This window comes from Prinia subflava, chromosome 1 (genome assembly GCF_021018805.1).
Source record: "Prinia subflava isolate CZ2003 ecotype Zambia chromosome 1, Cam_Psub_1.2, whole genome shotgun sequence".
NCBI classification, from domain to species: domain Eukaryota; kingdom Metazoa; phylum Chordata; class Aves; order Passeriformes; family Cisticolidae; genus Prinia; species Prinia subflava.
The window spans coordinates 51,937,192-51,954,389 of record NC_086247.1 but is presented as its reverse complement, the minus strand read 5'-3'; the positions used below and the strand labels follow the sequence as shown (position 1 = coordinate 51,954,389).

At 38.8% G+C, this 17,198-nt stretch overlaps 1 protein-coding gene across 8 annotated transcripts in view; it reads left to right on the top strand.

Moving 5' to 3' along the window:
* The window catches only part of PPP4R1 (protein phosphatase 4 regulatory subunit 1), a 64,964-nt gene that overhangs the window by 26,893 nt on the left and 20,873 nt on the right, over positions 1-17,198 (top strand). For all 8 annotated transcript variants that reach the window (XM_063396588.1, XM_063396572.1, XM_063396580.1 and 5 more), the window contains 6 exons: positions 9,347-9,489; positions 10,832-10,978; positions 12,552-12,659; positions 13,396-13,461; positions 15,576-15,734; positions 16,910-17,040. In XM_063396588.1, coding sequence (XP_063252658.1) covers positions 9,347-9,489; positions 10,832-10,978; positions 12,552-12,659; positions 13,396-13,461; positions 15,576-15,734; positions 16,910-17,040 — 754 coding nt within the window. The remainder of the gene's footprint in view (positions 1-9,346; positions 9,490-10,831; positions 10,979-12,551; positions 12,660-13,395; positions 13,462-15,575; positions 15,735-16,909; positions 17,041-17,198) is intronic.

Genomic DNA, 17,198 nt, shown 5'->3' with positions numbered 1-17,198 from the left:
CAGTCTTATGCCAGTTCATTTGCCATTTGGAGCTCTTGTCTTCTCTTGTCAAATCATGTCATAGAGAGTAAGGTACTTTTCCTTTTTTTCTCAGTAGTTGGTATAATGAGATTGGAATTGAAGCATATACCCAGGATACACAATATCTGTTCTCTTTCTGGGCTACTGATGCTGATTTCTAAACAAGAGGTACAGCAGTGAACTAGAAATACCAGCTATCCTAAAGTTGCCATGGGAGTCCTCTGTCCTGTTAAAACCTTGCAGTTTTGGAAGTCTTGTAGTTGGGTTGATGTTTTTCAAACATGATCCTTGCTTGGAAAAGAGTCAGTCTCAGGGGTTTTTAAAAATTCTTTGAGTTTATGGTTTGTTGGCTTGGGTGGTTTTTGTAGCTTTTTCAGGTTTGTTTGGGTTGGTTTTAATATCTTTTAGCTGGGGCTACGCTGAGACAGCCATTTCTGTGTTTAAAAGCAGGAGAATTTCCAATCATTTTCATTCTTCATCTACTGTGATAAAACTTTAAGAACCTAAATGTCATCTTGGTTTCAATAAATACTGTATTAATGTGGAATAAAAATTAATTTTTACTGAAAAATTATCTGGGTCCAAATATATGATTGTAGGATGGAAGAAAATGATGAGTATGGTTTGTTATGATTGAAACATATCTTGAGATACCAACTGACTAGCTAAGACACATTTTTTGAGCATCATGGCAAAAGCAAATATCAGCTCTAAAACTGGTTTTATAAAAGCTTTTTGTCAAAAAAATCTGAAAGAAATAGCTTTTGATGGAAACTCATTTGGACCCTTCGAGTAGAATTGTAGTGAATTGTATTCTGTGAAAAAGAGTTTTGATTACCATTGTGTCTGCACGTACAAGTGCTTTCTGGACATAAAGTGCTTTCTCCTGGCAGGGTAGTTTGGACTCTTTCTAATGAATTAATTCCAGTTTACCTGTGGGTAATGAATTAGTTCCAGTTTACGCTTGTAGCCTTAAAATCACTGTTGTGTTTTTACTGGGAAAAATACCCACTAAAGGTAGTAGTAAAAATGAGCTGCTCCCAGTGCTGGCAGAACACAGGATTTATTCTGCCCTGGTGTCATGTGCCACTCTTGTGTGTCCATGGCAGCACAGAATAGCTGTTCCACAGAGGAAACCCATCAGTGGCATTTGGGGAATAATCCCCTGCCCCCAAGGCCCTCACTTGCTAAAGAAATTTATTCTCTGAATCTGAATTGTTTGGAAGACTTCAGGTTTTGTCTTCATTGCTGTAGTTGGGTGTTGCTGTTAAATCTGTGATGCTGCTGTGGAATTTGGGTATGTATCACTCCTAAACTGGACTTCCCTGTGGTCTTTGGTACTGAGTTTCCTAGAGTAGTGACAGGTAAGAAAGATACCTTGTACTGCATTTGTATCTGGTGTTCCTTCACTCTGTAAAATCTCTGTTTCTTTAGGGACATTAGGTATGACTTCCCACTTAGATGTTTTTGTGGTGTCTTTGAATCTGTACAAACCAAGAAGTAGTTCAGCGTATAAGCCCAGTGCTTGGCAAGTGTTAAGTTATCCCCTATAAGCCCTTGTTAGATTAAAAATGCTTATCTTTGTATGAAGACAGCCGGGTCTTCTTCATTCTCAAATGTAGACTAGCCACAGGCTTGTGAGAGCTTGAACAAGGGCTTTATGTCTGAGTTTTTCACTTAAATAAATTGGTATAATTCAAACTTTTTTTTTTTTTTGGTACCAGCTTGTGAGTGGCTCAGATGATACAAGATTGCATCATTGTGTGCTGAAGTGTGATTAACCGGCTTTGAAAGTTAGCCTCAGCCAGAGTTACTGCTTCATTGGCATTTTGCTTAGTGTGCAAGAGGCTCCAGAAGCTTTAAATCTTATTTTCTGAAGTTTCTTTAAAAGTGAAAGTCTGTATCTTCATTTCTGAAATGCATGTGTAATTTAGCTTACTATGAAATACGTACACATGAGTATCTTTTCAAATAAATGATGAGGGGAAAATAAAATGAGATCCTGAAGGGCTGGTGCTTATTTGTCTGAATATAGCCAACTAGGGTGTTTTTCTTCTGAATGAAAAGTAATCTCTTTACTGCAAAGAATCAGTTGTAAATGCAGTTTCCAAAACAATCTGATTTTGAAAACAATTATTAGGCTAATTGGTCATTAGGTTTTGAAGCTCTATAATCAGCCTTAATGTGGATGGCCTCACAACCCTAATTAGTTAATAGTGTGCTTAAATGATTTCATTAATGTAGGTTCAATTACTGCTGTTGGTATTTTGAGACATGCCAACATTACCTGTTAAACAGCACATACTGCAGCACTTCATTTAACAAAAATCTTCAAATGTAAGCAATATTAATGGGAATGGTAATATTTGCCTTGCCTAGCTGCCAATATCTCCAGCTGTATTTTCTTCCCTGCCCCATCTTCATGTTTCAAGATTTTCCATACCTCATCTCCCACCTCGTGCTACACTAAGAGTTTTCTCCTGTGCTTGATGTAAACCTCTTTTGTCTCTCCATGCATCTGATGAGTGACTAATGGTGACTTTACCCTCCCTCATTAGTCTGTATTTCACTCCTTGCTCTGCCAGTCAGTAATGAAATCCATTTCTGGTTAGCAGGAGAAAAGAGCTTGACTACTGAAGCAGCACATGTGTCAGACACATCAGCCTTTCTGCTGAACTCCTAAGCTAAAAGCAATGGGCTCTGGTTACAGTGTATTTCCACTTGTCTAGCTTTTATTTTATCTTTGTAAGAGGTAGGAAAGTCAGAGGGAAAGATGAAATGGGAAATGGTAGAAATCAAAAGGGAAAATGCTTACATTTGTAGAGGGAATAAAAGAGGGAAATGGAAGGTTGCCTTTGGGGAAAGAAGATGGTAAATAAAGCTGTGTCAGGGGAGGTTTAGGTTGGGTATTAAGAAAAGGTTCTTCACCCAGAGAGTGGCTAGGCAATGGAACAGGCTCCCCAGAAAAGTGGTCACAGCATCAGCCTGACAGAGTTCAAGAAGCATTGGGACAATGCTCTCAGGCACATGGTGTGACTCTTTGGGGTGGTCCTCTGCAAGGCCAGGAATTGGACTTTGATGATCCTTCTGGGTCCCTTCCAACTCAGGATATTCTGTGATTCTGTGAGTTATTCCTTTATAGAATGGAAGTGTTAATGCAAAGCCGTGCATTTACACCTTCCTCTGTTGCTCACAACCCTTAATAAGAACAAAGGGCAATATTATTAATCTTCAGATGTACTTAAAACATTCATAAACTTGTCAGTTAAAGCAGTTTTGACATCATCAGTGGTTGTTCTTCATCTACAGTTTTACAACACAAAAACCTTATAATCCCTCATAAATATAGTGGGACTTCACAGCTGCTTGTATTTCAGAATGGTCATAGTGGGATAATGAAAGCATTGCAGACTTTTTTCTAAATATCATACATTGGTGCAGAATAAAGCATTGTGAAATAAATCTAGTTGTGGGGTGGCTGTGGAACAATGACTTGATTTATAAATAACTGCTCTGAAGCAATTAGTTGGTATTATACTGTGCAGTTCTAAAATAATCCCCTTTTAATTTCCAGTATGCAGCTGATGGTGGTGCTTTACTCTCTCATAGCTGAAGTGGAATAGAGAGTGAACTGAAGCCTCAGCAGGGTTGAAATAAACATTACACGTTTATATATCCAAGCTGAGTGTCTGTGCTAGGAGTAGCCGAGTGAGCATGCTGGCACTTTACATGAGAAATGGTGTCAGATTTAAGGGGAAATGTGTTTTTTTATGGATGAAGAAGAAATAGTTAATTACTTCTCTGATTTTGGAGTCAGTTTAGGATGTTGATTTGAATGGTCATTTGTCAAAAAGCTAAAACTGAGCATTTGTTTATGCAGAAAAAAAGTCTTCCCAGGTTCTGGAGATGCAGATTTGAACATATTGATGGTTTTGTGTGGTCTGGAAATGAAGAGAGAGAGAACCATGTCATTTTATTCTGGAAACTTCCTTTCAAAATAATTTCATGAACAGAAGAAAGTGAAGTTGTTAGCACTGTCTTCTCATTCTCTTAGTTTTGTTTGATTCCTAAAACTCAATTCATTGTAATTCTGTATCTAGATAATACACAAGATAATGATAGAATGAAATAAAATGCTAATGAGTAAGGAAATCTAGTCTTTTGTATTAATATTTATTGTCAAAGTTTTTGTTTTAACAAATTCCAGGGTTTCTTTTTAGTAGATTGCTACTTTAAAGAGTAGATAGACTTGTACTTTCAAGAGATAGTTTGAAAAGATCAGCATTTAAAAATACTTCCTCTGCCAAATGGAAAAATACTGCTCCAAGCAAATGTTACATAGAACCTAGCTGTACACAGAGATTTTTCCAGACTGCTTAAAATAGAAACTTGACATGAAGCAAAATTCTCCTCCCAGATTTTGTTTATACTCTGTGAAAGCCTGGTCCTTGGCTGTACTGTACAGCGCAAAAAACACAGAGTGCAGACGTATTCCCCAGCTGGATGAGCTTATGCTTTATGAAGCAACCTGTAACTGCTGTGCACTGTTCACTGTGTTGATGACTGTGCTGGTTTTGGCAGAGGTAGAGTTAATTTTCTTCATAGTAACTAATATTGGCCCATATTTTGGATTTGTGCTGGAAACAGTGTTTAAGCTGACTTAAATTTATGAGCATAACAGCCCAGGATAATGTTTAAGTCTTCACTGCAAATGTGAGAGGAATGCAAACACCACTTCCCATGGACAGGCAGCTGTTCAGCCATCCCAGAAGAACACGGCTCCATCACACCTGACGGTGACTTGGGATGATACCACCATTCCAAACTTACCCCCATTCCTCCTCCTTCGCTCAGCTCTGTATGATCAGCATCACACCATGGTCTGGTGTCCCTGTGGTCAGCTGGGATCAGCTGTCCTGGCTGTGTCCCCTCTGTGCATCTCCTGCCGATTGCTGATGGGGTGGGGTGAAAGGCAGAAGAGGCCCTGGCTCTGTGTAAGTGCTGCTCAGCAATAACTAAAACATCCCTAAGTTATCAACACTATTTCCTGCAAAAATCAAAAACATGGCCCTGTACCAGCTACCATGAAGAAAATTAACGCTGTCCCAGCCAAAACCAACACAATGACCAAGCTGTAAATTTGGTTTTAAACAACAGGGAGGTTTGTACTGAAATGGCAGACACTGTTATGTATTGAAGCCTCCTGGAATCCCTGCTTGGAGCTGCCACCTTTTCAAGCTAAAGACAAAGCTGAGGAGTAGATGAAGGGAATGAGAAAGCTCTCTGACTTCAGTGGATTTTTGTGGCATTGTTGCTTAGGTCTTAAGGAAACATAATGAAAAAAAAAAAAAGCTCTACTGTAACTGCATCAGACTGCGAGATTAGGCTTTATTCAGTACACACTGGAACATATGCTTCAGCCTTTGGAAGAATTAAACTCTTATCTAAATTGGTAAGCTTAAGGTTCAGGTTCTTGCATAGCTGCAGTAATTCCCCAGAACAGCACAAGCGCCCTTTGATGGCAAATTACGGTGTTGTGTTACACTGCCAGTTCCCTACACAGTGCTCCTTGTTTGTTGCTTTGAATCGACCTTACAAAGATCCCAGAGCCGTGTACTTAAAAGCTGGGGAACATAAGAACTAAGGTGACTTTACAGTTCTAAATTCATTCCTGCGCATGAATGTTTCAAATCTTTAATTGCATCATCTCATCTGCCTGTGTTTCTCACAAAGCCAGAGCTGACTTAGTAGCTCAGGAAGAAAGGGGCTCACTTTACATCTACAGGTCTTTAGTATTGTCTAGCAGCTGACATAAGTGCTGCATAATAGATGAACCCTGTTCTGAAGGAAAAAGATCTCGTGGTTTTGGTACATCCTGCACTCGTACTGGAGTGCTTCATAAAGAAATGTATGAATTCAGTTTCACAGCAAACCTCATCAGTTTGGGGAAAGGGACTGTTGCCGTTGCTTTATCAGGCAAACTGCGGAAGTGTCAAAGAGGTATGGAAATAGTCTCCCCGTTTTGAGTGCCTCTTGTCCAAAGTATGTACACAGCTCTTGATGCACTTAATACAGAGTTCTTGTTGGCTTTGATTACAGAGGTGTTTCTTCAGCATCAAGACAGAGTTCAGAATGCAATCAAATGAGTAGTGTGCAGTTATTCTGTGAAGAGGCTAGCCTGAACATTTTGCACAGCTTCACACTAGGCAAAGGAATAAATTGATTTTCTCAGCATTTTGCTTCTTTCCCTCAGTTCTAGCACTTACTTTTACCATTGCTTGCTTCCATCATCAGACAGTTCTGCTACTTGAGGGAATTGTGTGATTGCACAGGGAGATCAATATTAAGTGCCAGTTCTTGCTGTTTAATGATGCTGCTGTGGTGAGGCAAAAGCTGCATCAGCTAGATCAGTTCTTTGATAGGGTTTATTATCTGTCTGCATGAACAGTAGCATTGGCATAAATGGAAGCTGCAGGTTTTTGTGTCTGGGAGGGTGGGAACTGCCCAAAGCAAATTTAGAAGCCATTTAAGAAGCACTGCTGCCAAACATACAGCCTCAGTCAGATTGATTTTGCTTACTCTTCACCCCCTTTAACCTCTGCCCTCCCTCCCCACCGCAGTCATCTTCTGTCTGCCACAAGAGACAAGGCATGAGTCCTAAGATGGGAGAGCAAGATCTTAGGGATAAGTGTTGCTACATAAATCACTTGTACTAGATCATGTCCTGGGCATGTCTTGGAAAAAGCAGCCTTATGGGAAAGGTGGGCATGAGTTCCTCCAGCCCTGACTTTGGGGCACTGGTTCCTGTTTCTTGTCCATCAAGTTCCCATCTTCCTTGCCCAACCTGATGGTTCCTCATCTTGCTCTGTTTGTCATCTACACCCTTTTCAAACAAATTGCTCTGGGGAGAGGGTCTGTGTTCAGAGATAATGTCTTTATCTCAAAATGTACTCAGCAGGGAAGGACTCTTCCATTTGTAGTGCTCTGCTTTCAGTGGATACTGGGCAGTTGCAAATGGACAGTATTTGCAAGGCTTCTTTAACTCAGCCACCTTTGGGCAGGCTGTCACACAGGTGGAAAAAAACATGCTGATGTGTCAAAATTGGCACGTAAAAGGACTCCTTTCTCAGGCACACGTTAAGTCCCTCTTCCAGAACTGAAAAAGCCAGGCCTTGTCAGATAGAAGGACCAGAACAGAATTAAATGTAGGAAGAAAATGGATATTTTTGCCAACTTGACTCTTCAGAGCACCCGATCTGCTTTGGTTGACCCCACACACTACCTTATCCTAATGAACAATTGCACCTTCTCTTACTTGTATTCTAAGGACTGCTCTGGCAAATTTTTATTAGGAAGCAAAAGATGAGTTACTACGATAGGATTTCTTTGCATTAGTATGAAATGCAGACTTCAACTTTCAGAATTAATAATCTCATTAAGTATTAGTTTGTCCTAGTTACAGGTGCATATTTTGGTCAGCTGTTACATTTACTGCTACAAATGTAGTGTTTGATCACTAGACTAGAGTTCAGCATTTTGTTAAGGTTTGAATTTTTGTTAGATGTGCTGAAACTTGCACATAGTTTGTGTAGTGTTCTTTGGGATCCGACTTCAATACAAACCTCAGGATGCCTGTATTGCTTATGGAGTTCAATCTGCACATGTTTCAGAACATCTGAAGTTTAAATAAAAATGTTTTTCTCCTGTGTGCTCCTGATAACATTTGGGAGGAGATACAGAGCAGGTTGAAAGATGTTTTTTACTTTATTGTCATGAACAGCAAATCTTTATGATATTGATTTATCTGAGACTTCATTTTGTGTTTTGCAACTTGGTCAGCAACTCATAAACTTTCCAGAGGATTCCTGGAAGTGTTTAACTCCAGGTTGGATGGGGCTTTGAGCAACCTGGTCTAATGGAACCCCTACCCCCAGGGATTGAAACTAGCTGATCTATAAGGTCCCCCCTGCTCTGATTTTGGTATGTTTTTCTATAGGAAAAGTAATTTAAGTCTGTAGTGAAAGAATTGGAGCCCATAGACATTTAATTACTTTGTGTGCAGTGATCTTTCCTGTTCTCATTGTCCTCAATGAAGAAAAGCCTGCACACAGCTGGGGACTTCCTTTGTCTTTGTTACATTTTGTTCAGACCTGAGTATACAATTGTAGCCAGCATTCAAGAAAGTCAAGTGCTGCACACATTTGCCATGTTAAACACAAATACATGTTGCATGCTTTCATTTAACAAAAGATGGTATTTTTAATGAGTCACGTTAATTACAGGTATTCCAAGGAATATGGTTCAGGTTATATCATTAAGTTTTATCTGAACAACTTTTAGGTAAAAATTCAGTAAGGCATACCTATTTATCCTGTGACATATACATCTTATTATTTAAAATACTGTAAATCAAATTAGTGTAATTTGAGAGTAATTCGTTGGTTCTGTTATATCTTTCTGTAGGTAATCAGTAGACCAGTGGTAACTACATATGTCAAATCCTGAAAGGGCAGAAGTACTTAGTTCTGATTTTTTTTATCCCCCTGGAGAAGTTAGACATGCAATAAAGTCCTGTTCTTAAATTGAATCTGTTTTTCTAGTAGTTGGAATTTAATCCACACCTGTATTACTTCTCTTGCCTTTTCTCTCATCCCCCAGATATATGTGCATGTTCTGTGGGGGGTTAGGATGCATTCGGGCAGTGTCCCATTTCTTGAATTTAAAAATTAAATTAAATATTTTTAAAATAATCACCAACTTTGGGGAGAAACACATCTCAAAGGTGTAACAGAAACAGGTGGAAAGATCGAGGACCTTTTCTATCTGACAATGACATCAGTAGCCTTAAAAAGCAAAGAATGAAGAGCAGCATCTGTGTTATGGCTGGCTGTCCTGTTCAGTGGGATCTTTCCCGTCTAAGAGGCCGTGGCCCAGACTCGCCCTCAGCTCCTCTCTTCTCACAGTGGTGCCAGTTCTGGGCTGGCTTTCTGGGTAGGAGCTTTCTGTGAAGTAGGTGATGCTCATAGGGAGTTTGGGTAATTCTGATACTCATAACATTTGGTAGCTAGCTGTGTTACACCTCCTCTTGTTTCATTACTAAGAATGTGAGACAGGAGTTTTTAGTAGTTTGGCAGCACAGGGTGTAGTTTTATCTGGTTTTGTAAAACGATTGTCAAAATGAAGCTTGACAAAAACACTGACACGAACACTTGAGAGCATACTTTGTATGTAGAATACAGTGTAAGAAGCTTACTCTGGCAGCATCTGGGAGCATGCTTGTAAATATCTATTGTGCCTTTTTGTGGTTTTGTTTTGACCCTAACAGAGCCAACGGTGCGGGCAGAGCTGATGGAACAGGTACCTCATATTGCTATGTTCTGTCAAGAAAACAGACCTTCAATCCCTTACGCTTTTTCCAAATACCTGCTTCCTATTGTGGTGCGATACCTCGCAGACCAGAATAACCAGGTAAGTTTCTTTGGGAGTAGTTTACTAGCTGGTGAACTACTGTTGTGATGCCAGGTTATTTAAAGTTAGTATCGTACAAGTGTGTTATGTTTTGGGATATAAGGATTTGGAATGGACATGAAATACATGGTACTATGAATTTATTTAAAGAAAATATTAAAACCGTTTAAAGAAAATGTCATGACAGTTTTTTACATCTAATGTGATCTGTCCTGATTTGGGCTTTTTATCTGATATTGTATTCATATGGACAAAATCAGTCATTTAGACAAGCTTACCTAATTTAAATTCTGGCAAAAAGGAATGGTAGCAATGGAAAACTGAGCCCTTTGTATAATTCAGTTTTTTTGACACCCTGCTGTACCTTCATTATCAGTTATTTGTATATCAGTCCAATAGAAGTTTTGGATTAAACTCATGTGGTTTGTTTCTCTGCATGTCTAAGTTATAGCTTGTCCAGAGCTTTCTTGAGGCTTCTCCAGTCATTTCAGACTAGATTAATGCTAGTTGATACATTGTTTTCAGTATTTTAGGCCTTGAGTTAGTCCATTTTTTCCTTGCCCTTTTCAAAATTTACATAGTTAAAAATAACTACCCAAACCTATTTTTCTTACTAATTGTTTTGCTAGTTCGTATATAATACAACAACACTGATTTTGTTTGATGTTCTCCTACTAAAAGATTCAGTGATGCTTTTCATTGTTTTAACCTATGTTGAATAGTTCTCGGGCTGTGGATCTCTGAAACAAAGAGCTCAAAGGAGTTTCCAAAATTGCTGCATTGCAGTATATGTAGTCTCTTGCTGTATGTAATGTCTTTTCTGATGAAATTACTCCTTTTAGAGGCAGGAGTTAGCCAGCTGTGAAGTCAATAATGGGTATCTTATTTTTGTACAATTTTTTTAAAAAAAAGGGACTAAGCAAAATTGTGTCACAGAATTTAAAAGCATTGGAAACAAACACTATTTCCTTGCCAGTCTATTTCTCGTTAATCTCAGAAAAAGAGGATTTTTAAAATAAAATTCATCTTTAGAAATTTGTTACTCTCCATTAATTGTGCTGCTTTTGCTTCATGCATGTATGAGCTTTGCCATGACTGCTCTTTTTGGCATTAAAACAAATTGCGTGGGATCCCAAGAAACACCCGCACATTGTCACCTGAGTGTCCACCCCTGTACTTCCCAAAATACAGGACAGCAAACATGAAGGGCTTGCAAAAGCACTTGTGGAGCACTTGTCCTCTCACTGTGTGCAGTAGTACTGCTGTGTGTTGGTAATAGGAACAGCTTCCAAAACACAGGACACATGCATTTCAACAAATAAAACTGTCTCTGAACTGGCAGGTAAGAAAAACAAGCCAGGCAGCGTTGTTAGTGCTGTTGGAGCAAGAACTCATCGAGAGATACGATGTGGAGACCAAAGTGTGCCCTGTGCTGATAGATCTGACAGCTCCAGACAGCAACGACGATGTGAAGACAGAAGCTGTGGCTGTAAGTAACAGCAGGACCAAATCACACAGCCAAAAGTATGCCTGAGTGCTTGATGCAGTGGTGGTGGTCTGCTTCCAAGTTGCACAGCCATTACTAAAAGGAAAACATTATATTCCCTCTCAGTAAGAAATCTGTAACAACTTCTGTGCTGTGTCAGTGCTGTACCCTCTGATCAAATTAAGATTTAAATTCAATAGTTTATATATGCTGTAAAAAAAAACAAACCAGCTGGACAAGACAGTGCAGGGGATTAATTTTATTGGCTCCTAAAGCATCTGCTGTGTTGGCTTTTTAGTTTTTTGGAGGTTTGTCTGTTTATTTTATGGAAGTTTAAATTGCCTGCATGGAAATTTTCCATCAGTTCAAAAGCTTTAATGCCTCAGTTCTGTTGCTTCTTGCTGTATGTCTGTTCTCTTTATTGATTTTGTTGTGTTTTATTGGACAAAGTAATAAGCATCTGAGTTGATTAACTCATGGTTGGTTGGTTGGTGAAGGGTTTTTTTTGCATTAGACACAACCTTCATAATTAAAGTGTATGTACTGAATTAAAATAGTAAGCAGATTAGTTAGTTTATAATGGAAAAATGGCAGATGTATGCCCTTTTGTTTCCTTTGGTTTTTTTGTAATTGATGCTTTCTGCTGGGTGATTTTTTTTTTCTTTTCTTTTTGCTTGAGAGAGACCTCATTTAATATTTTACTTTCCTACAGTGGCTGGACTGATAAACAATAAAAAGGCTCCAGCACTGTTGCATTTGGCACCAAATTTCTAGTGCTTCTTGATGAAGCTTACAATTACATAAGGGAATAAAGTATAAGCAGATTAGTTTTATCTGTCTTCATGGTTTTGAAGGTATTGAAACTTGGCAGAAATTTCTGTACCTCATCAACCCCCTAGAGGTTAGAAAAGCCATCATTTGTTATTATAGGGGAACGAATGTAAGTAGTTCTATTGACATGGTTGGGGAAGGTAAACGTAAAATTCTTTTTGATTTTTAAAGTTAATTTTTATTTTTTTATGTTTCAGCACAAGTTAGAATGAGCAGTTAGAGGGAAGAGTTCTTTTTTGGTGTGATACATTTCTTTGGTGATTTTATGTTTGGGAGTTGCATATCTGCAGGGTAGTGTTGTAATTAATTTCAAACCATACAGGACTCAAAAGTCTCTTAAGCGTATCAATTGTCAATAATTTTCTGTTAATTGTACATATATATGTTTCATATTGAGATAGTAGAAGAATCATGTACTTTTTTTTAGACGTCTGTTGGATAATATAAGAGAATAAATTCTAAGAGTCCATTATTTTTGTTAGCTGGGAATTTGTTTCAGTTTATTGGAAAATCAGTGCTATCTTCTACACCTTTGTTGTGTCGTAACAGGGAAATGGGAAATAAATTTCTTTGCAAAAGTGGCCAAACCTTTTCAATTCAAATGGGGTTTTGTTTTCAATATTTTTACCAGTTTTCAGTAAAATTACATCTGTTCTTCATTGTAATGAACGTAAAAAGCCTGTGCTTAGCTGACACAGGGGTGTGTTGTGCAAGCATCTCTGATTAGTGTCTGTCTTGTCATTAGATTATGTGCAAAATGGCCTCCATGGTTGGAAAGGACATCACGGAAAGGCTTGTGCTTCCCCGGTTCTGCGAGATGTGCTGTGACTGCAGGATGTTTCATGTTCGTAAGGTGTGCATGATGAGCATCTGGGCTACATTATCTGCGGAAAACTTGTCATGTGCTTGGAACTTGCATGTGACTAAGAAACTTTCCTGGTAGATCTCTTTTGTGAAATGTATAAGTGAAAGCTGTGAGGGGTTTTGTAGCTTTCATTTCCACAGATTTTAATATTTGATACTGAGATTTTTTTCCAGAATCACTACCCTCATTGCTAGAAACAAAGAAAGAATCTGCTACAGATAGCTGCAGTGTGATTGGGTTTATGTCCTTATGGTTGTGTTGGTAGCCATGAAAACATGAACCAACTGTGGCTGCAACAGCATCAGCCACCTGAACTTGTATCTGTGTGCACAGATGGAATTAAAGATGAAGTAAACCAGTATTCCATCATGATGTTCAGATGTGGAGGCTGCATTTTGGTCTTATCCTGCCATTGAATAGTTTATTTCCCTTGATAGCTGCATGTGCTCTTTAATTTGACTGCACTTCAAATACATTTTATCCTCTTTTCTTTTCATTTAAGTTCTGGGGTTCTTCTATGCTTAAGAAAGACTGACTAATTTTGAAGAAAAAGAAAAATATTTTTTTAAAACAATGTAAAGTTGTGGAATGAGAAAGTAGCTCATAGTGAGTTTGCACCAAAACACATTTTTTTGATTTAAAAAGTTGTTTATTTATTTTCCCCTGGATTTTGCTGAATTAAAACCGTGATCTTAATCTTTATCTCTTGCATTCTGTCTGCAAGGTATGTGCGGCCAATTTTGGGGATATCTGCAGTGTGGTTGGACAGCAAGCCACCGAAGAAATGCTGGTAAGCCATTTCTTAAAGGGTTTTTCATATTAATACAATTGAGGAGTGGAGCCAGCCAAGCTACAGAAGAAGGGCAGTTGATGAGAGATTGCAGGGGGAGCGTGGCAGCGGGGGTAAAGTGCTGAGAGTGGTGAGGCTTATGTACTGATTTAATCTCTTCAAGCCTCAAACAGCCTCCTGGAAGGAGGGAAAGAAAAAGAAAGGTAAAGAAAATAATTGAATCTCAGAAATAAAAAATGAAATAAAGGGAAGAGAGACAAATTCAAAATGGAAAAGCAGGGAACTGGATGGAGTGGCGAGAAGAGGATCCTTGAATGTGCCCACATCCCCCTGGTAGGTCCAGGGAGCTAGTGGATATTGATAGATTTGGAGACATGACAAGGCTAGGGAGCAAAAATCAGCTTGGCAGTCTCTGAGATCCCTCTTCAAGCTTTCTCCTCTTGGCAGTGTGGGCAGTGATCTTGTTGAGGGCCAGCAGAGGCTGATGAATCAATGCCCTGAATTAGTGAGGGACTTACATGGACAGAGTGTGAGTGCAGACATGACTTCAGCCAGAGGCACTGCAGCTTTTTGCAGTTGTGGTGTTGGGGCAGGTAGGCCTATTGTGGCTCTCAGGCCATTTCTTATGCTCTTAAAGCATTTGCTGCATTGTTCTCTAGATATTGAGTGATTCAAGTCATTTGGTAGTGAAGATTATTTGTGTGGATTTGCATCCCATATGCTTCCTGATTTGGGATGTAAATTGATTTCTCTCACACAACTGTCTTTTTAGTGATTAGCGTAATGAATTTGGATTAAAACTTTGTAGAGGGTACAATTAGACTACTATGAAATAAAAAAGTGATGATTATTTCATTTGAAAGCAATAACATGTGGCAGGACAGCTGGGGTTCTCTTTCTGTGACAGAAAATGCCATTTTCTGCTCTTCTTGGATTATTGTTAGGAAAAAGGAGGGATGTAAAAGGCTGAGTGATAAAACTTCATTTTCTAACCTAAAAGCTTTTTTTAAATTAGAGGCAAAGTCCAGAAAACTTGGCTGCAGAGAGTAGGAACAGCTGAACATCAATAACTGTGAACAAGGCTGTAGCAACAGCCATTGGATTACTCTTGTTTTGTCACTGTGCCTGTTGCAAGCCATGCATGTCTCTGCCTCACCTGCACTCTGTCCACCCTTACCATTAATGTTGCCAAAAAGCCCAAGCACCTGAGCACCTTCAAAATGCTTCGAAAGTTTTATTAGTAAAACCACTGCTTTGTTCAGACATGTTTTCTCTTGAGCAAATGAAGTCTTTTTTTCATTCCCGTGTTCCTCTTTGCAGTTCATGTCCTGCATTGTAGGATAGAGGGTGGCAGAGGTTGAGAAATCTAACAATGAGAAGTGTCGTAGAAAAAGAAGTTTTTTCTTTCTGAAGATGCTGTTCCTTTGCATTTCAGTAAGAAATTCTGAAGAATTGTATTCTTAGAAAATATCCAAAGTGATCTCTGATAGGTAAAATGTTAATCATAGAATCAAAAAAATGTTAAGGTGTGGAAGGGACCTTAAAGATCATCTAGTTTCAACCTCCCCTGTCATGGGCAGGGATGCCTTCCACTAGATCAGGTTATTCAAGGCCTTATCCACCTGGCCTTGAACACTTCCAGGCTTGGGGCATCCACAATCTGCGTGGGCCATGTGTTCCGGTGCCTCACCACCCTTGCAGTAAAGAACTGTTTCCTAGTAATGCACCAGTATTATTTTTCTTGTCCCTTCTTTAAAAGAATGGTGCAGACATGAGGTCTTGTCTTACAATAGGTTTGTTGGTCTTGGGGGTATTTTGAAGTTGGGCTTTTGTGGGGGTGTTTTTTGGGGCATAAATCAGGTTTAAGAGTTAGTACTTTCTTGCTGTTTTTCAGACAGGTGAAATTTCCTTATCTGTATCCATAAGTAATGTGAAAGCAGCAGATTAGAAGCATGGTGCTACTGAATGTGTGTTCTTTGTCTTGCAAATGTTAAACTCTGCATCCAAGTATGAAGGTGGTGAAGAAAATGAAAGTGAAAAGAGAACTTGTTTTGAAACAAGTTTGAAGTGCTGCCTATTCAAACTTGCAAACTCACTCACTATATTCCTAACAGCTGCCGAGGTTTTTCCAGCTCTGCTCTGATAATGTGTGGGGAGTTAGGAAAGCCTGTGCTGAGTGCTTCATGGCAGTTTCTTGTGCAACATCACAGGAGGTCCGGAGGACAAAATTGTCAACTCTTTTTATTAATTTGATTAGTGATCCTTCACGATGGGTAAGAATTGCTTTTTGTTTTTTGAATAGCTGTCATATTTGAAGGATTTTACTGCAATACTTCATGTAGAAGTTTTCATGGGTGTGGATAATCTAACTTAACTTCATGCACCTCAAGCAAAATTGTTCTTAGACTGGTTAGTTCATTGATGGGTGTAAAGAATCCCTCACATTTTCACTGCAGCACGTAAGAAAAACTGTCATTTTAGCTACAGAATTGTCTGTGACTTAACATTGCTGAGAATCATTAACAAAACTTGAAAATTAATTATGATATACTTTTACTTCTTCAGCTTCCCTACCACCATGTCGTTTTTTGGGGGAGGGGGTGGTGGAGTTTGTGGAGGTTGTGTTTTGGGGTTTTGTGAATGTTTTGGATGTTGGTGCCAGGGAGTTTATTAATTAAATTTTTATTGTTTCTTAGGTGATAGGTTTTTGTTTTTGTGGTTTTTTTAAGGGGGGTTGGGTGGGATTTTTTTGTTGTTTGGGGGGGGTTGGATTGGTTTTTTATTTGTTTGGGGATTTTTTATTATTTTGAAGATTTACTCTCAAACTTTAAGTTTGTTACTGAGCAGACTACTTCCAAGAGCCAAGGATCATCTGCACAGAAGCATGAACTCGTGGATCTTGGAAGGCCATGCAAGTTGTAGCCCAGCAGAATTAATCAAATAACAAAAATTGAGAAAGACAATTATTGATAAGAGGAAAATAATAGTAGGAGAAAGGAGGAGCAAATGCACAGCATAGCCAAATAGGAAAGGGAAAGAAATATAATGTTTATCAGTTAAATTTGCAAAAGTTAAATGTCTGTTTGCTGTGTGGGATTTTTTATTTCCTTTCAAGTTGTTAAAATTCTGACTTGAGCTCTCAAATTTACCTGCTTGTATTATCTAAACAGATTATTCCTCCTTTGGTTGTGGGGAATAAGCCTGTCAGTTTGGTTACCTGTGATTTAACTGGTCTCACCCTGCTTTTTCAATTTTCTTAACATTTTTTTTTAAACTTGGCGGTCTGTATACATCTGGCTGATTCTTTCCAGACAGGAGCCTCTGGTCTTGATTTCCTTAGTAGGCTTATGACCCTTTCAATTCTTAGGAGCAGGCATTTTATGTTTTATAGGACAGCAAGATTTATATATATAATTTTGTTTTTTTCACCTTGGGCCCTTTCCACTAGGTTCGCCAAGCAGCTTTTCAGTCTCTGGGGCCTTTCATATCAACTTTTGCTAATCCATCCAGCAGTGGCCAGTACTTTAAAGAAGAAGATGGTAAAAACCCAGAAGATTGTGATTCTGCACAGGGAAACAGGTAAATTTGCTAAATCCACAAGTTATTTTTGCCTCCATGTTCTTCTTCTGCATGAACTGCACATTAGAAAAACTAACTGTCCTGGATAAGTTGAATATTTGGCAAATGGAAAGATCTGGATCTTCTCATCTTCAAAGACCATGATTAGGATATATGTT